At 42.5% G+C, this 17,564-nt stretch overlaps 1 protein-coding gene across 1 annotated transcript in view; it reads left to right on the top strand.

Moving 5' to 3' along the window:
* The window catches only part of FRMPD1 (FERM and PDZ domain containing 1), a 91,425-nt gene that overhangs the window by 43,414 nt on the left and 30,447 nt on the right, over nt 1-17,564 (top strand). The window contains exons 3-5 of the mRNA XM_059142954.1: nt 11,886-12,043; nt 12,890-12,992; nt 15,800-15,845. Of these exons, the coding sequence (XP_058998937.1) occupies nt 11,886-12,043; nt 12,890-12,992; nt 15,800-15,845 (307 nt within the window). The remainder of the gene's footprint in view (nt 1-11,885; nt 12,044-12,889; nt 12,993-15,799; nt 15,846-17,564) is intronic.

The raw sequence follows: 17,564 nt of genomic DNA, 5'->3' as shown, positions 1-17,564 counted from the left end.
AGACACACACTTACAGAGACAAACACTCTCACACAGATGGACTTACACACACAGGCACACTCATCCATGCTCCTTTGGAGTGTGCACTCCTATACTTGTGAACACACACTTGCACATGCTCTCTGTGTCTCCCTGTGTCTCACACACATCCCTTGCCTTAGTATTTGCTGTGAGGGTCAGGTGACCTGCTGTTTATACTCTTTCCCCGTCTTTGTTTCCAGCAGCTGTTCTTCCTTGCGGTCCCTGTTTCATTCCAAACAAAATAAAATGAAATCAAATACAGATCTGATTTGACTGCTACAGGAGAACTTAAAATATGTTCTGTTTCAAAGCGTTCATTTTCCATCTCAGATTTCCCATCTGGCCCTGCCGCAGAGATGAAATACTATGGGTCAGGTGGTTTCTGAGACACACATTCTTCCAAAGGAGCTGGAAACAGCTGTTGTGCTGCTGACCAGTAAACCTTGCTCAGATCGGGCTGCCCTGCAGCCAAGGGCTGGGATCTGCACCCGCCCCTGGGGAAGCAAGGCTGGTAGTTAGCCTTGTGTTACAGTGAAAACACCTGAGGCTTACATGATGACCTATTTAAGATCATCCCTACCCCCTGTTCAGAAATTGTTGATGGGTCCCTAGTTCTTAGAGATTAAGCATTTTTGGTTTGGCATTCAAGGCTTTCCATGATTGACCTACAGTCCTTTACAGGTATTTGCCTTACTGTTTCCTTTGTATCACACTCCAGCGAAAGGAACTATCATTGTTCCTCTACTCCAGGCACAGCCTCTTCTTTCACTCATCAAACCAGGGTTCCTGTCTGAGCCCAACTCCATGCATACAGAACCCACCCGAAGCTCAAGTCTGGTTGAAATACTCCGTCCTCCAGGAAGCGTTCCCCAGCCCATAGTTAGACTTAACCACCCCCATGGGACCCACAGCACTGGATTGCCATTGGCAGTGTGCTCCTCCTGGTGTGTTCAACTTATTTGAGCACATTTCTATTTTTCCTTCTGGATGGTAAGCTCTGAGCACAGGGAAAGCACTGGCCTCATCTCTATAACCCAGGGCTGACTGAGTCCCAGGAGACTGATTGCAAGTGGTCAAGAAGTACTTGCTCATAAGTGGGGAAATAGCTAGGTACATTGTTTCCTAAAGTGGATTCTGCAAGACCTAGTCCTGTGTTATGCTGCTCCACTAAAGGTTTGGAAGTGCCATAGCCCATGCCCTACTCCCGTCCATCTCTGCTTGCATTTTGCACACAGTGCATTTTAGCACATTAAAGGCTCTGTGAATTCCTGTGGAAAAGAGACTTTAAGGGTGCCAGCATATCTCAGTGGGTGAAAGCCTCTGCCTTCAGCTCAGGTCATGATCTTGGGGTCCTGGGATCGAGCCCCACATCGGGTTTTCTGCTCAGCAGGGAACCTGCTTCTCCCTCTCTCTGTCTACCTCTCTGCCTGCCTCTCTGCCTACTTGTGATCTCTCTCTCTGTCAAATAAATAAATAAAAATCTTAAAAAAGAGAGAGAGACTTTAGCTTAATGGTGCCTAAATATTTGATGCTGATACTCTGTAATATCCTGCTTTTCTCTTAATGTAAATAAAAGGTGACACTGCCCTATAGGAATTTTTTTTAAAGATTTTTTTATTTAAGAGAGAGCATGAGCAGAGGGAGAGTCAAGGGGGAGGGACAGAAGGAGAAGCAGATTCCCTACTGAGCAGGGAGCCCAGATATGGGGCTCGATCCCAGGAGGCTGGGATCCTGCACTACCTGAGCCAAAGCCAGATGCTTAACTGACTGGTCCACCCAGATACCCCAGGAAGTTGTTTTGTCCAAAATATTTTTTGAGATATATTTTTCATTTCATGAAATTTACCCACTAAGAGTATATAGTTCAGTGATTTTTCATATATATTTAGTAAATGTGCAAGACTGTGCAACAATCACCGCAATCCAATTTTAGAACATTTTCAATGCCATGCAAAGAAACCTCACACCCATTAGCAGTCAGTCACTCTCCGTTTGCCTCTGCCCCAGCCCCAGGCAGCCACTCATGCACTTACTGTCTCCGCAGATTTGCCTATTCTGGGTACTTCACATAAATGAATCATGTACTACGTGGTCTTTTGTGCCTGGCTTCTTTCACTTAAGGCTTATATGAACAAGGTTCATCCATGGTATAGCATGTATCAGTGTTTCATTTTTATTACCAAATAATATTCCATTGTGGAATATTTTCTTTGTCCATTCATCAGCTAATGTGCACAGGGGTGGTTTCCACTTCGGGGGGATTGTGAAGAACGCTGCTATGAACATGTGTGTGCAAGTTTTCGTTTGACCGTATGTTCTCATTTCTCTTGGGTTTATCCTTGGGAGTGGGTCACATGGTAACTTGGTATTTAGCCTCTCGAGGAGCTGTTAGACTGTTTACCAAAGTGACTGTACCATTTTACATTTGCACCAGCAGTGTGCGAGTGTGCCATGTTTCCACGTGCTTGCCCATTCTTGTTATTATCTCTCTTTTCTGTTGTGGCCCTCCTAGTGTAGGTGAGGGGCAATCTCACTGCGGTTTTGATTTGCATTTTCCGGTTGGCTAATGATGTTGAGCATCTTTCCATGTGTCTCGGCAGTCTTGGTTTCCAAGTGCAAGAGAAAGAGAAGCAAAAGAGGGGAAGGTTCCTGGTAATATGCATGAAGACATCATTCCTGTGTTTCTAGGACATGTGTGACCTTGGTTCAATTGCTTCTCGTCTCTAGTCTCACAACCTTGATACGGCCTGGGTTCCTGGGGTCCTCAGATTACCTGAAAATGATCAAGAACTGAAAAGCTGAGTTTGGGGGAAATAATTGCAATTTCCCCAGAGTGGAGTAAATGGTACCACTGATCACCAGCTGCTTAAGAAACCTGAGAGTGATCCTGACTTGGTCTCTTTTGCTCACACTCTGCACACACCCCATCAGCAGCTCCTGTCCGTCTGCCTTCGGGCGTTATCTCAGATCTCAGATCCCCTCTCTGTCCCTGGGGGAACTGCCATGATCACTTTACTCTTTCTCTGATCCAGCCTATTCTCCCTCTTGAAGCCATAGTGGACTTTCAAAATACACACCACACCTGCCCCATGTACTCACCCCTCTGTGGCCCCGAATGGTCAGGGGCTCGCCTGCCATTGTTCCACGGCCTGTGAGCCCTTTACAATCTGGCCCCAACCAAATTCTCCAACCTCATCTTGTTCTTCCTGCTTCCTTGGCATAGCTTACCTGCCACATATGAGACCAAGGACCATGGCTGTCTTGTTTCACAAAGTGTCTTCAGCCCTGGGAGAGTGCGTGGTATGTGATAGATGTTCAGTAGATTTTTATTGATTAAGGGCTTTCATAATGAGGAATTAACTTATTTATTAAAATATATGTAGGGATTCCTGGGTGGCTCAGTTGGTTAAGCATCTGCCTTCAGCTCAGGTCATGATCCCAGGGTCCTAGGGTTAGGCTCCTTGCTCAGTGCGGAGCCTGCTTCTCCTCTCTCTGCCTGCTGCTCCCCCTGCTGTGCTCTCTTTTTCACTATCTCTCTTTCAAATAAACAAAATCTTTAGAGGCCCCTGGATGGCTCAGTCCATTAAGCGGCTTCCTTCTGCTCAGGTTATGATCCCAGCGTCCTGGGATCGAGCCCAGCATCAGGCATCAGGCTCCCGGCTCAGAGGAAGGCATGCTTCTTCTCCCTCTCTCACTCCCCCTGCTTGTGCTCCCTCTCTCACTGTGTCTCTCTCAAATAAATAAATAAATAAATAAATAAAATAAAATATTTTAAAAAGAGAGAAAGAAATAACTAACCCCACAAATGGTCACTGTGACATGTTTTGAAATTCTGTATAAGCAATACAATCTACTTAATTAGAGGTACAACACAAGAATATTACATCATAACCTAACTTTTAACCATTTTGCTTTGAACTAAATTGTCATCTTTTTAGTCACTTTGTATAGCTATAGACATGATGACATGAGAAAGACTAAGGTTTGGAAGAATGGGGGATGTATTTGAGAAGGGACATCCTAAAATAAGTAACATGAAATGTTCTCTGCTTTAAGTTAGGTAGTGTTTACACAAGTGTATGTTTTATAATTCCTATTTTAAGTGCACACATATGTTTTATATCATATATTACAGTTTACTGATACATATTTAATATTACTCTTAAGTTAGAAAGGAAGACAGACTTAGTGAGTGGGAAAGGAACACAGAAAGTATCTGGGAGGCTGTAATGTTCTTTATTTTTTTTAAGATTTTATTTATTTATTTGACAGAGATCACAAGTAGGCAGAGCAGCAGGCAGAGAGAGAGAGGGAAGCAGGCTCCCTGTTGAGCAGAGAGCCCAATGCGGGGCTCTATATCAGGACCCCGAGATCATGACCTGAGCCGAAGGCAGCTTTAACCCACTGAGCCACCCAGGTGCCCAAGTAATGTTCTATTTATTGACATATACCCATGTGCACATATATATAGTATAATATTTTTCATAATAAAAATCATCTTGTATCCAAAAGAGATAGCATACTTTTCAACTTAATTATGCCATTTTTTCCTCCTACAAAATTTTCAGCTTTTATGTAGTTAAATGGTATTCTCTTAACAATTTGATTGCTTCTAAGCTTAGATAATCCTCAGCCCATCATTAATTCAGTTAATTACCTATTTAATTTAATAGCTTAAACATCTTTAATTCTTTAATTTAGAGTTTATTTTAGGCTTTGAAATAAAGATCTAACTTGATTTTTCCCCAAACAGTAAGTAGTTATTTGCCTCACCATTGACTGTGAGTGATCTTTCCTTTCTTTGATGATTTATGGCCCTTCTTTTTATCATCTGTGAAATTTCTCTTTCTGTGAGTTGGAAATTGGATCTCTTTCTAACACTAACTATTCAGTAGCATTGATCTGCTTATTTTCACACCCTTGTGTTAAATTTTCCATTTTTTTTTTTACCCTTACCTACAATTCCTGCACATAAACTTTAGAACACTGTTACTGTATTATTGAAACAACCCAGCATAAGATTTACTGAATTCTCTTATGCTTCTTCTAGAAGTATTCATTTTATAGAACCAGATTAAAGAAACATGAAGGGCCTGACACAGCTTGGTGCTTGGTGCTGGGTTTTATCCTCAGGACTTAAAGATTTCTTTCAACTTACCTTGAATCTTAATACTAATGAACACACACGCCCGTGTTACACCTGCACATGCGCACACACATCCACACAGGCACACATGGACATACCTACCTGTGTGCCTGTGCACCCGCGTTGTGCTGTCTTCGTGTCAGGAGCCCTCCTTGTTGGTTTTGCGTGTTTTCCAAATGTACTTCTTCACTACAACCATGAGAGGACTATTTAACCATTATAGACATGGCCTTCCTTGGCCTTTCTAATATTCCTAATGATGTAGAAAGGCCACTTCAGGTGTCAACTTTTGCTTCTTGACCTATGGGCAAAAGGGGGAATGTCGAGAACAGGCTGGAAGGCCCTGGCACTGCACTTTCAGAGCTGCCCTCATCTTCTGAATCTCCTTTTTGAAGTAATAATAGAATAATTGCTTCTCTCAATGGTAGGCCTTGGCCCTATAGCATATACTCCCAGTCCTTCATTGGATGGTCCCTGGAAACTGTCATAAGCAAAGTCCTATGATTAGGACTCCATGCTACCTTTCTTTCTGGGGGGACTCCTCCCTCTATTTCTGCTTTCTTTGAATCAACCTTAGATTAAAAATCCAGCTTAAACCACACTTTAGCTTTTGAACTCATTCAAGCTCAACGTCTAATACAGTGTTAAACATAGATTCAAAATAGTTTTTCCACATCCTGCTGGAACTCGGAGGTGAATTCTTTGTTGTTACAGGATAGAAGTAAAATATATTTTCTGATATACCAGAGAATAGATAAAAAGCCAAAGAATATCAGAGGCATAAGCTATTTCCATGTGGTATTTTTTTCCTTTTCCAGTGTTGGTCAATTTGGTATGAATGAATGACCCATAAAATACAGAATTTGTGTCCATGAAGCTACTTTCATGATGAAAGTAACATGTTGTTGTTTTCCCCTAGTCTTGCTGTGGGCTAGATCCATTCCACAGCGGAGCCACAGGTCTTCTGCTGTCCCAATGTAAAAGCATCAGAATGACCCCAGATGTGTGGTTTGAAGCCATTACAAAGGGAACCAGAAATAGGTTTCTGGATTATCAGTGCTCAATCTGCTATTTGTAAGATGCCTCAGAGGAGGAAATTTAGCTGCAGAGAGCATTTCCTTCAGCTCCCTGTCCAATATTAAACAGTCTTTGTGAGGAGAAGCCACAGTTTGGTCATGTTCTCAAGCAATCCCTTTCCAAACAAAAGCTGAAACGTGGCCTTCGGGAAAAATGTCAAACGCAGACTTTGGACCAAAGCCACTGACACCATGCAGGGATAAGTCAACACAGTGGGGCCTTGTTTGTCTACCATTGTTGAGGAACGCACCCTTCTCAAGGGAAAAAAATCAGATAACTGAAGACTACCCATTTGAAAAGCATCCAAATGGATTCTGTTTTAACCCTGTGGTATGGTTTGCTTTTCTTTTATTGGTCATATGTTAGTAAGCCTTATTCTATGCCTAGCTTTGAGTTTGGCACATGGGACAAAAAAAGACATGGTTTTTGCCTCACAAATTGTAGTCTAGAGAGGACAAGAGACTTCACCTTGGTCATTGCAAATATTATGTATATTTCTAGAAGAGATGTGCATGTTCTGTGGGTGCATTCAACCGAAGGAGATAGTTCTGCACAAAGCAGAAGATAGAGTAGGGGTTGAGCATGTTGGGTAAATTTCTGGAGAGTGTGTGCTGTAAGGGGTTATGGCGCTCAGGGGAGGATTCTAGGTAAAGGGAAGAGCTTGTGCAAAGGCCAGTGTATCTGAGGAACTCAAAGGAGACTAATTTGGCTAGAACAAGAATATCAGGAGAATGAATGACTTGGTTGTTGAGGTTAGAGTGGTGGGCCAGAGCTGTATTAAGCCATATCAAGGATTTTGGATGAGGCAGTCCAGTCAAGGGAGACATCCGATCAGGGTTACATTTGTAAAATCAATCTGGGTACTGGATGGAGAGGTTTTTGGGAGAGACAAAAGTGAAAAGTGAAGAGACCAGTTTGGAGACTACTGGAGAAATCTATGGCCTGAAATGGAAGGGTGACTGAGGAGACAGAAATGGACAACCTTAGAGATCTTTTGGTGTTGTGACTGATCAGATGGTAGGGATAAGAGCAGGATAAAGTCGAGAATTATTTCCAAGAGTCCTCGTGATACCATTTACTGAGCTCTGGGACGTGGAGAAGATGCGTCCTAGTTAGTCATAGGGCTGAGCTGTATTGCCAATTAAGCAAACAAAGGAAAATGACAAATATTGAATTCTATTACTTACATTCAAGTTGTCTGCTATTTATTAATGGTTATGTATACATTTTCATTTTTGCCAGTCATTTCAAGTACTGCTTTCTGTGTACAGTATTTTGCTCACATATTTACCTAGTAAGCACAAATGCTTCCTGTGGGCAAAAGATCTTTCCTCAGCACTCAGAGAATTTAGGTCTAGAATAATTCAAGCTCTCCCGTAGGAAGAGGATCTGAACTATAGTTTAGAGGATGCCCTGCCCTGAAAGGGTATGTTCTAAGCTGTGTTTCCATGTCTGTCTAAAGTTCTGAGGCTTGTGATACTTCACTGATGAAGAGTCTTGGAGTAATTCTTTGTTATGCTTGGTTTATCCTCTGTTGAGTTACTTTGTATTTTTCCACTATTCTAAATGTAGCTATGATAAATATATTTGAATATTTAAGAAGCACTCTATTCTGGGACTTTACTAGGCCTGGGGAACACAGAATAAATAGATACTACCCTTGTCTTTTAGGAGCTCATGTTCTAATACAAATAATAATTCTTTTTGAGGTTATTACTTTGAGGAATGGCAGTCAAAATGGTAACAGAAGGTTGAAGAAAATGACCAAATTTTACATTCATGTTACAATTTCCCTAATTATTTTCTAGAGAGGTTGAATAGCTAATTTATATGGTCAGCTTTAAATCCCAAGGCCACACATGTTGGGCTTTATTATTTTTATTTATATTTGGTGCTTTAGTTGACATGTAATAGTACTCTGTAACTCTTTCGATTGTGCTTTAATTAATAAGGTTATACATTTTCCATGTTATTTACTGACTTTATTTCTTTATGTGTAAGTTGTCATTTCACTTGCTTTGAGCATGTGAAATCTGGGTATTTTACTTTATATACTTATGCCCATTTTTCATATATTTGTATTGTAACCAGTTTCCCACCAGAATCTTTTTTAACTTTTTAAAAAAGATTTAATTAATTTATTTGACAGAGAGAGAAAGAGAGATCACAAATAGGCAGAGAGGCAGGCAGAGGGTGGGGGAAGCAGGTTCCCTGCTGAGCAGAGAGCCCGTTGCAGGGCTGGATTCCAAGACTCTAGGATCATGACCTAAGCCCAAGGCAGAGGCTTTAACCCATGGAGCCACCCAGGTGCCCCATAGAATCTTATTTTTTTTAACTGACTTACCTTGGGGTGCCTGGGTGGCTCAGTTGGTTAAGCTTTGGACTTCTGCTCTGGTCATGATCTCGGGGTCCTAGGATCAAACTCAGTGTCTGGCTCTGCACTCAGCAGGGAGTCTGATTGTCTCTCTCTTTCCCTTTGCCCCTCCCTCCCCCACTCGTGGTCTCTTTCTTTCTCTCAAATAAATAAATAGAATATTTTTTAAAAATAAACTGATTTACCTTATTTTAAACAGCTTTATTGAGCTACAATGTTCTTACCAAACAATTCACCCACTTAAAGCATACAATTCATTGTTTTTTGGTGCATACACAGAGATGTACAACCATTACCACAATCCATTTTGGAAGATTTTTTTTCACCTTAAAAAGAAACCTCATATATTGGCAATCGCTCCCCATTCCCTCCCAGAATTCTCCTTCTCTCAGCCGGCAACCACTACTTGTCTCTATAGATTTGCCTATTCTGAACATATTCCCTAAGTGAAGTCACACAGTGTATGTTTTTCTGTGTTTCGCTTCTTTCACGTATTAGAATGTGTCCCAAGTGGATCCCAATTATAGCATGTATTTGCATTTCATTCCTTTTTGTTGCCAAATAATATTCTGCCGTGGAATATTTTCTTGGTCATTTCATCAGTTGATGTACATTTGAGCTGTTTCCACTTTGGGGCTATTATCAATATTGTTGCTATGAACATTTGTGTGCGAGTTTGTGTGGACATATGTTTTCATTTCTCTTAGGGATATACAAAGGAGTGGCATCGCTGGGTCATATAGTGTTCAACGTTTAGTCTTTTGAGGAACTGCTAGATGATGTCAGGGTTCCATTTTCTCCACATCTTCGTCAACACTTGACCTGTCTTTCTGATTATGGGCATCCTAGTGGGTATAAAGTGGTATCGCATTGCAGTTTTGATTTGCCATTCTTCTCACAGTTGTTGGTATGTCTTCTTTGGAGAAATGTCCACATAAATCGTTTGCTCACTTTTTAATTGATTCACTCTTCTTTTGTGTTCTAAGAATTCTTTATATAGTCTAACTGCAAGGTCCCTATCAAATATATGATTTGCAAATGTTTTCTCCCATTCTGTGGATTTTTTTCACTTTCTTTATTATGTCCTTTTTTTTTTTTTTAAGATTTATTTAATTTACTTGAGAGAGAGAAAGAACACATGTGAGCATGAGCCGGGAGCGGGGCAAAAGGAAAGGGAAAGAGACAATCTCAAGCAGACTTGCACTAAGCTAAGTGAAGAGATGGGTGTGGGGACTTGATCTCGTGACCCTGAGATCTTGACCTGAGCCGAAACAAGAGTGAGATGCTCAAACGACTGAGCCACCCAGCCCGTCCCTTAATTGCACCCTTTGGAGCACAAAAGTTTTTAATTGTGATGAAGTCAGTTTATCTGTGTTTTCATTGTTGCTTGTGTTTTTGGTATGTATTTGTTTAGGTATGGAGCCTGGCTCCTAATACACATTCAACTAATCTATTTCAATGAGTTAGTGATGGCTTTTTGAGGCTGTTTGGTGCTTTTATCCTGTAACTGCTAATCTTTTTTACACCAGCAATCCTCTTTATTGATCATTTTCTAGTGTACTGTCATCGTCTGTTTAAAAACAAGTGGGACTTCTCCATTTCCTGTGTTTATTATGCCTCTTACTGTTTTTCCTTCTCTGATAACTATCATGTGCATTTTGCCCCCCCCCCCGCCATTTAAATTCTAGAAACGTCTAGAGTATCCTTCCTGTTGCTCTTTGTAAAAAGAACATAAATGTGATTTTTGGTACCCAGTATACTATATTATTATTTAGAAAGGCCCTTTCGTAGCTTTAAGGTTTTGTTTTGTGTTGTTTTTTAATCAGGGATGCCTACTGGCTTTATTCACTCTACATGTTCAGTTTTCGGTTTCTTCCCTCTCATTAGATCCCTCTGCAGATGCTTCTCTGTGTGACCCCTGTGCTTGTGTAGGAGAAATCCTCTCTTTGTCTCTAAGCCGGCTGGGTCAGGTCATCATCCGGTCAGACAGTTTAAATCAACTCTAAGCTGGGGTATGAGGCGCTCCTTGATGGATAATGGGCATGAGGTCTTGTACTTGGGTTTGTCTCATACATTTTGGCTCCCTGAAGCAGTTTTTGGGTTCCCCGATCCTTGTTAAAATTTGAGATCCATTATCACTGACATGTGATTTTCAGATAAGTGAGGTCCTGTTGCATTAAGCAGAGCTCCTGACAGTATTTGGTAAATGGATGAGAATAAATGATAGGGCTTAACGGCAGAGCCCCTGGGGAGCTGTTACTCCTCCACATTCTGTCGTTTATTATGACAGTAAATGCCTCATCTCGTCCCCATTTGACCCTTCTCAGAAAGGACCACTCGCAGGGGGGAAAAGTCATTTGCCACAGACAAATGAGAAATAGCTCCCGACTTGTGGTTTTGAAAGAAAGAAAATACAAACTTTCAACTTACCTGCTCTTAGATTTATAGAGAACATATATGTTTTTAAAGATCACTCTAGGGGGAATCTTCACTCTCTAGGATTTCCTGTTGGAATCCTCACAGTTATCTAGTTGAAAGGGAAGTGGAATTCATCCGAAAGCACAAAAGAAAAAACAAAATCACCAAAGGAACTATCCATCTGTGGAATTAGTCAGCCTCAGACACCCAAACGGAACAATACCTCCTTCCTGTTCACAGTCCCTGTTTTTCCTCTTCTGTACTTCTACTGATGCACTGCCTCCTGCCTGATGCCTGGCCATGTGTACCTGCATCCCTGCTTCCTTGTGTCTCTGCATCACACCCCCACGCCCTCCCTCCACCCCATCCCCGCCCCCCTGCATCCCCGGCCCCGCCCCCCTGCAACCCCGGCCCCGCCCCCCTGCATCGCCGCATCCCTGCATCCATCCACTCTGCCGCAGCTACTGAATGTCTTCTGTGCCAGGACCTGGGATGCATAGATATACCCTCGACATCTCTCAAGGTGCAGCTCGAATGTCCCGTCTTCCAGGCAGCAAATGCTTTCCTGATTCTTTATCCCACACCCCTCAAAGTTAGAACTGCTCTCCCCCCTTCTCTGAGTGCCCAGAGCACTTCACGACTTCTGTTCTAGAGACTGGTGCTGTGTTCAACCAGATGTTCCATGCACCGGTGTCTGTGCCTTACTTAGCTCTGTCAAGAGGAATGTTGGGGGTGTTCTCCGTGCTGCATCTCCCTCCTCCAGGATGCCTAGGGCTGTCCCAGTTTTGACCACTACCTACAGTCCTCTCTCTCTCTCTCTCTTTTTTTATAATACTCCTTCTCTTCCAGGGCTAAAGTTGCTGCAGCTGATGGGACCCCCGGGATCCCAATCCAGACCCTCACGCCTGTGAAACACACAGTAAAAATAGACAAAGATGCCCTCCTCCAGGACTACGGATTTCACATTTCTGAGAGCCTTCCCCTCACGGTGGTGGCTGTCACAGCAGGTAGGGGTGGACTGGGAAGCAAGAAAGGAGTTTGGTTTTTCAGGAGGGGGAGAAATAGCCCCGGATTTCTTCCCATCTCTCTGTCCTAGAACGTAATTTCAAAAATGCTACCCCAGGGAGTTAGAAAGGGCATGTCTAATTCTGACCTAATTCTGGTTAGAGCTTTGTACCTTTCTTTGGTGCTGGGGGTGGGGGAGCCCAAGTTCACCTGCTGATTGGAACCCCAGGTTCCTGCTGGCCTGGAGCAGGGCTTTACCCACCCGTGGCTCCCTAGCCAGTCTCGGGGTAGTGACAGTATTTGAATCAGCTGGCCCTCTTCCCTGAAACACTGCATGCTCCGAGCTGGGGAGAGTTGCTGGCCAGAGAGTAATAGAAATTATTGATTTGTTTTCACTTGAGTCTTTGTAAGATATAGGCTCTATCAAGGCGAAGAAGAGCAGGCTGGAAATGTCTAGTATTTGTTTCCATACATTAACTGTGTATTGATGTTAGATCTGGACTTAGTTAAAATCTACCGATTTCAGTTTATACACACACACACCCAGAGTTCTTTAGAGATGAATGCAATAAATGGCTAGCTCTGTTGATTCTGGGGGTTTCTGCTAGTTTTCTTTTTCAAGACAGTCTCCTACTATCCCTTGAAGGTGATGGATGATAGATACATTATTCACGTTTTATAAACAGGAAAATAGATCCCTGTGAGCCCAAAGCTGGGGGGCGGGCAGGAAGGGGGGTGAGCTGGTGCCCAGGGCACTGGAGCAGCCACCCATTCAGTTATACCACAGTGACACAAAGGGCCTGGGCCCTCCTGGCGTGAACACCAATTACTTCTTCTCTGTCCAACAGGAGGCTCTGCTCATGGCAAGCTTTTCCCCGGTGATCAGATCCTCCAAATGAACAACGAGCCTGCTGAAAGCCTTTCCTGTGAACGAGCAGTCAATATACTGAGGTACTAAATTGCCTCCGTTACCCGCAGAGTCACACAGATGATCACAGCAGAAAGACGGGTGACAGGAATGACATAATTGATCTCCCCCAGGGCTTTAGTAGGGTCCTCTTCTCCTTGAAGTGGAGGCAGCAGCCTTGTTTGAGAATTTGGTCTTGGTCACTGTGTGTCATCTGTCCAGAGAAGGGATGGAGTGGGGGACAGCCCCCTGCTATGCTAGGCACTGCACGAGGCACAGCAGGCGGTGGGGTTAAGAATAATACACAGGCTCTACCCAGTGAGGATTTCCAGCGTTGTTGTAGTGTATGCCAAAGATTGGACTAAAGTGATGCTAAATCTGTCAGTTCTTCTTGAACCCTTCCGATAGCTCTTCTTAAATGCCTGGTTGGTAAATTGTAGTTTCACTGATATGGCAGAGGTCACCTTCTGTCCAGTGGCATCGTGACTTGTGTCGACGCCTCACTTTCTGTCTAGACCGTGATCTCCCTCAGAGCCAGCACACAGTGAGTGCTCAGTTGAATGAGTCAGTGATTGCTGACCCTGGTTTTAAGACAGAAGAAGGTCAGCGATAGGCGTGAAGAGGGCTGACAGACATCTCGTAGGCCCCTACAGCCTCCGCCATCTTTCAGTTGGTCACTCAACACTCTTTTGATGACTTTAAATTAAGAGACATGAGAAATGGAGTTACATGAAAGCCAACTTAAAGATACTTATTATGCCTTTTTTTGGTGAGTGGTGTTGGGTGGTTTTCATTTCTGGGAGCCTATTGTGGACAACACATACTGAACGATGAGTAAGAGGGACAAAGTCAGAGTGAGACAAAATGAAAAGGCAGGATACGGTCTCTGCCTTCTGGAGGCACACAGTCTTTCTGTGGAGAGACACAGAGACACAGCTTACAGTTTACAGAGAATCCATCAAAGTGTAGAAAATAGTGTCCTTTCAACCAAGCCTGATATTGCTTCCAGATTGCCAGAGGATAAGTTGTGTGGGTGGGACAGCCCCCTGATGGGATTTGATGATTTTGTTTCTACAAAATGAAGCATGGTGATAGAAATCATGATGTTTGGTTTCTCAATTATCGGGTGATTTCTCTCAAAGATGATCAGTGCTCGCAAATTAAGTTTAGATTTTCAGTGAAGCTAATATTTCTGCCAGGCTAAATCAAACTCTGACTAACAAGCAAAATTATTCTCAGTTTAAAGCTGTAGGCCAGAATGTCGCTGTGCAGGTAACATTGAACTGGGCCTGTTTCCTGAGCACCTGAGCAAGGAGCCCTGTGGGGCCAGGGGACGGCACTCCCCTCACGCCACAGACTGAGAGTACGGACTCGGACTCTCGGGTGCACCTGTGTGAGGCTGAGGGCAGACACTGCTTCAAGAGCAGCAGAGGAAAGGGGCTGTAATGGCTACAGATTCCTCCAGCCTTTGGGGAAACTGGGTTTGACAAAACAGAGGAGTCCAGAAGGATTTCAGCTGTACCTTTAGTGCGGGGTAGAATTTGGCCCACAAGAGTGGAGGTGAAGGGTGATCCAAGCATAGAAGTGATAAGCAGGAATTACCAGGTGGGGTCAGTTGGCCTAAGGCACCAGGTGCCTTCTAGAGGAAAGTTCTGGGAAGTGAGGCCCACATGGTGAAGGGTCTGGAGTGCTGACACAGCAAGTTCAGGTGACAGTCTCTGGGTAGAATAAGGAGGCATTGAGGACTCCTCAGCAGGGCTGTGACTTGATGGGTGCCATAAATCTGTGCTCTCTGTCATACACTGCAGGAATCCCATTTTTTTTAAGCTTATTTCCCAGGGCCATTGCCACATATAAAGAGAAAAAATCAAGGAAAACATGGCACAACAGCACCTCTCTACTCCCTCCAGATATCTGGGAGACCTGAATGTCCTTTTGAGAGCACTTGGACCTTGGTTTGTTGTGGATTGTCTTGGGAAAGGCCTGTTTTTGTATAAAATGGAAAAGAGGCAATCCCTAGACACTTCGAAACCGCAAGTTGATTTTACCCATTTGAGGAAGCAACATACCAGCAGCAATTGTCCTAAATGTTCATATTGCAAGAAGTCAAATGAAATTATTTGCAAACAGCTTCTCTATGTAGCAGTGGCAAAGGAAAAGGAAAGATGGATTGATTTTTCAGTTCTGTTCTCTAATACAAAATGGAAGTTGGGCCAGCGTCTAGTTGACTTTTCTCACTTTGAGAATATATAAGAGATGATGACAAGACAGAAACGTCTAGTATCTTGATGTATGATTCGACTCATCGCACTGATTTTGTGTGCCCCAACACCACAAGCTGGCTGGCTTTTAGCTGATAAATGTGATCCACATTCATTTATTCAATTTAGTGAAATGTTTAGTCTAAGTTGGCTGAATAGCAAACTAAGTTTTCTGTGTTATTGCTCTGTTTTCCCATAAAAAATTTTTTTTGGACATAAATCTAGCCGAGTGGTCATACCAACTGCATGAGTTCCCCATCATAAAGACTAAATTAAATCTAAGTGACTTAACTAAGTGGCTGTAGGTATAGACTAGATGGTAGAGGCAGGTGTCTGAAGAGTCCCTCGCGGTCAGGGGTGGGCTCTCTGAGACTGCTTCAGCTCCTCTGCGGACCCTTGCTTCCCTCTCATCTTTCTCAATGTTGCTGAGCCAAAGAAGCTGAAGCAAATTAGGCTGCTTTGTAATTCTGCCAGTCTTTTTGACCCTGACATACACACACACACACATCATTATTATTATTATTATTATCATCATCATCATCTAAAGTCATGAAATGGTTTTATTTTTATTCTTTTTTTTTTTTTTTCAGGGAAGCTGAAGACTCTCTTTCAATCACAGTTGTTCGCTGCACGTCGGTAAATCTCTTTCTATGTCTGTTAGTTTTACCTTTCTCAGCCCCAGGGCCCCAAATCCCCAGTAGGATATCACTCAGAGCATAAACAGGAAAGGCAAGTGGCAGAAGGGACAGCAGCCAGGCAGCAAGTTGGTGGGCAGTCACTGTTGCCTGAAGATAGCTGATGTGTCGGTGCTATGGAGGAGAGACAGGTATGGGTCAGCCCAGGCTTTCAGAACTTTTGGTGCAGCCAAGGAGACAGATCTAGACTTATGCAGAGTGGGACAATGACAAGGGCACTGTACTGCAAGCATTAAGATAAGTTTGTGTTATGACTTTGGGCAAGTCATTAACTTTCAGTTTTCATTTCTATAAGACAGTGATGATGGCAATAATTGTCTTGTCTCTCTAATGGGTTATTTTGAGGACCAAGTGAGTTGTTGGATGTGAGTGTCTTATCAGCCCTGAGTTCATCACAAGGCAAGGTGTGGCATGGATGGTGTGCTGGGAGGAAATGGCAATCCTAAAATCCACAGGCAAAGGAGCCCTTTCTCTGTGATACAGGAAAAGTATATAATCAAGTCCTAAGAGAAAGAACTACCAAGGAGAAAGCGTTGACAGAAAATTCTCATTCTGAGAGACTTTTTAATTCATACCTCTTAGCCTTGGCCAAGTAAAGATAAAAAAAAATAAATAGGGGCATGGAGAATTTTAGTAATGCATTTAATAATCTAATGTAATTGACTACCTACCAGTCTATCAAGAAAACTCAATAAATTCCCCAAATAAGAAACTATGTAAGTCACTTTTCCAGAATATAGTGAAATAGAAATTAACAACTACCAAAAACTTAATTAAAACTGTCCAGCCTTCAAGAAGATGTGGTATATATACACAATGGAATACTATGCAGCCATCAAAAGAAATGAAATCTTGCCATTTGCGACAACATGGATGGAACTAGAGCGTATCATGCTTAGCGAAATAAGTCAAGCAGAGAAAGACAACTATCATATGATCTCCCTGATATGAGGAAGTGGTGATGCAACATGGGGGCTTAAGTGGGTAGAAGAAGAATCAATGAAACAAGATGGAATTGGGAGGGAGACAAACCATAAGTGACTCTTAATCTCACAAAACAAACTGAGGGTTGCTGGGGGGAGGGGGGTTGGGAGAAGGGGGTGGGATTATGAACATTGGGGAGGGTATGTGCTTTGGTGAGTGCTGTGAAGTGTGTAAACCTGGTGATTCACAGACCTGTACCCCTGGGGATAAAAATATATGTTTATAAAAAATTAAAAATTAAAAAAACTGTCCAGCCTTTTGGAAATAAAAATGCAATCTCCCAAGCAAAGATGGGGTCAGACAGAAAAGCAAAACTGCCATTATAGACTAGTTAGAAGAAAATTTAAAATTAGAAGTGTGCTCTTTAAAAATTATGTGCAGTCAATGCTATACTCGAGTAAAATGTATAGCCTTAGGTGATTTTATTATTGAATAAGGAAGTAGATCAGGTGAATATTTAGTGCATGAAGTTGGAAGAAAAGACTATAAAACAAACATAAGGCAGAATAAGGAAAATGAGAGAAATCAAAATCTAAATGATACTTTGGAAAACAAAAATTATAAATTTGATAAATAAATCCTAATCGGTTCATTAAGGGAAAAAATAAGAAAAAAGGAAATCTGCAAGGAAAAGAAATAGGTGGACCATATGTGAAAGAAAGTAGAATATTATGAA

This window comes from Mustela lutreola, chromosome 12 (assembly GCF_030435805.1).
Source record: "Mustela lutreola isolate mMusLut2 chromosome 12, mMusLut2.pri, whole genome shotgun sequence".
NCBI classification, from domain to species: domain Eukaryota; kingdom Metazoa; phylum Chordata; class Mammalia; order Carnivora; family Mustelidae; genus Mustela; species Mustela lutreola.
The sequence above is the reverse complement of the archived record's forward strand: the minus strand, read 5'-3'. Positions and strand labels throughout refer to the sequence as shown.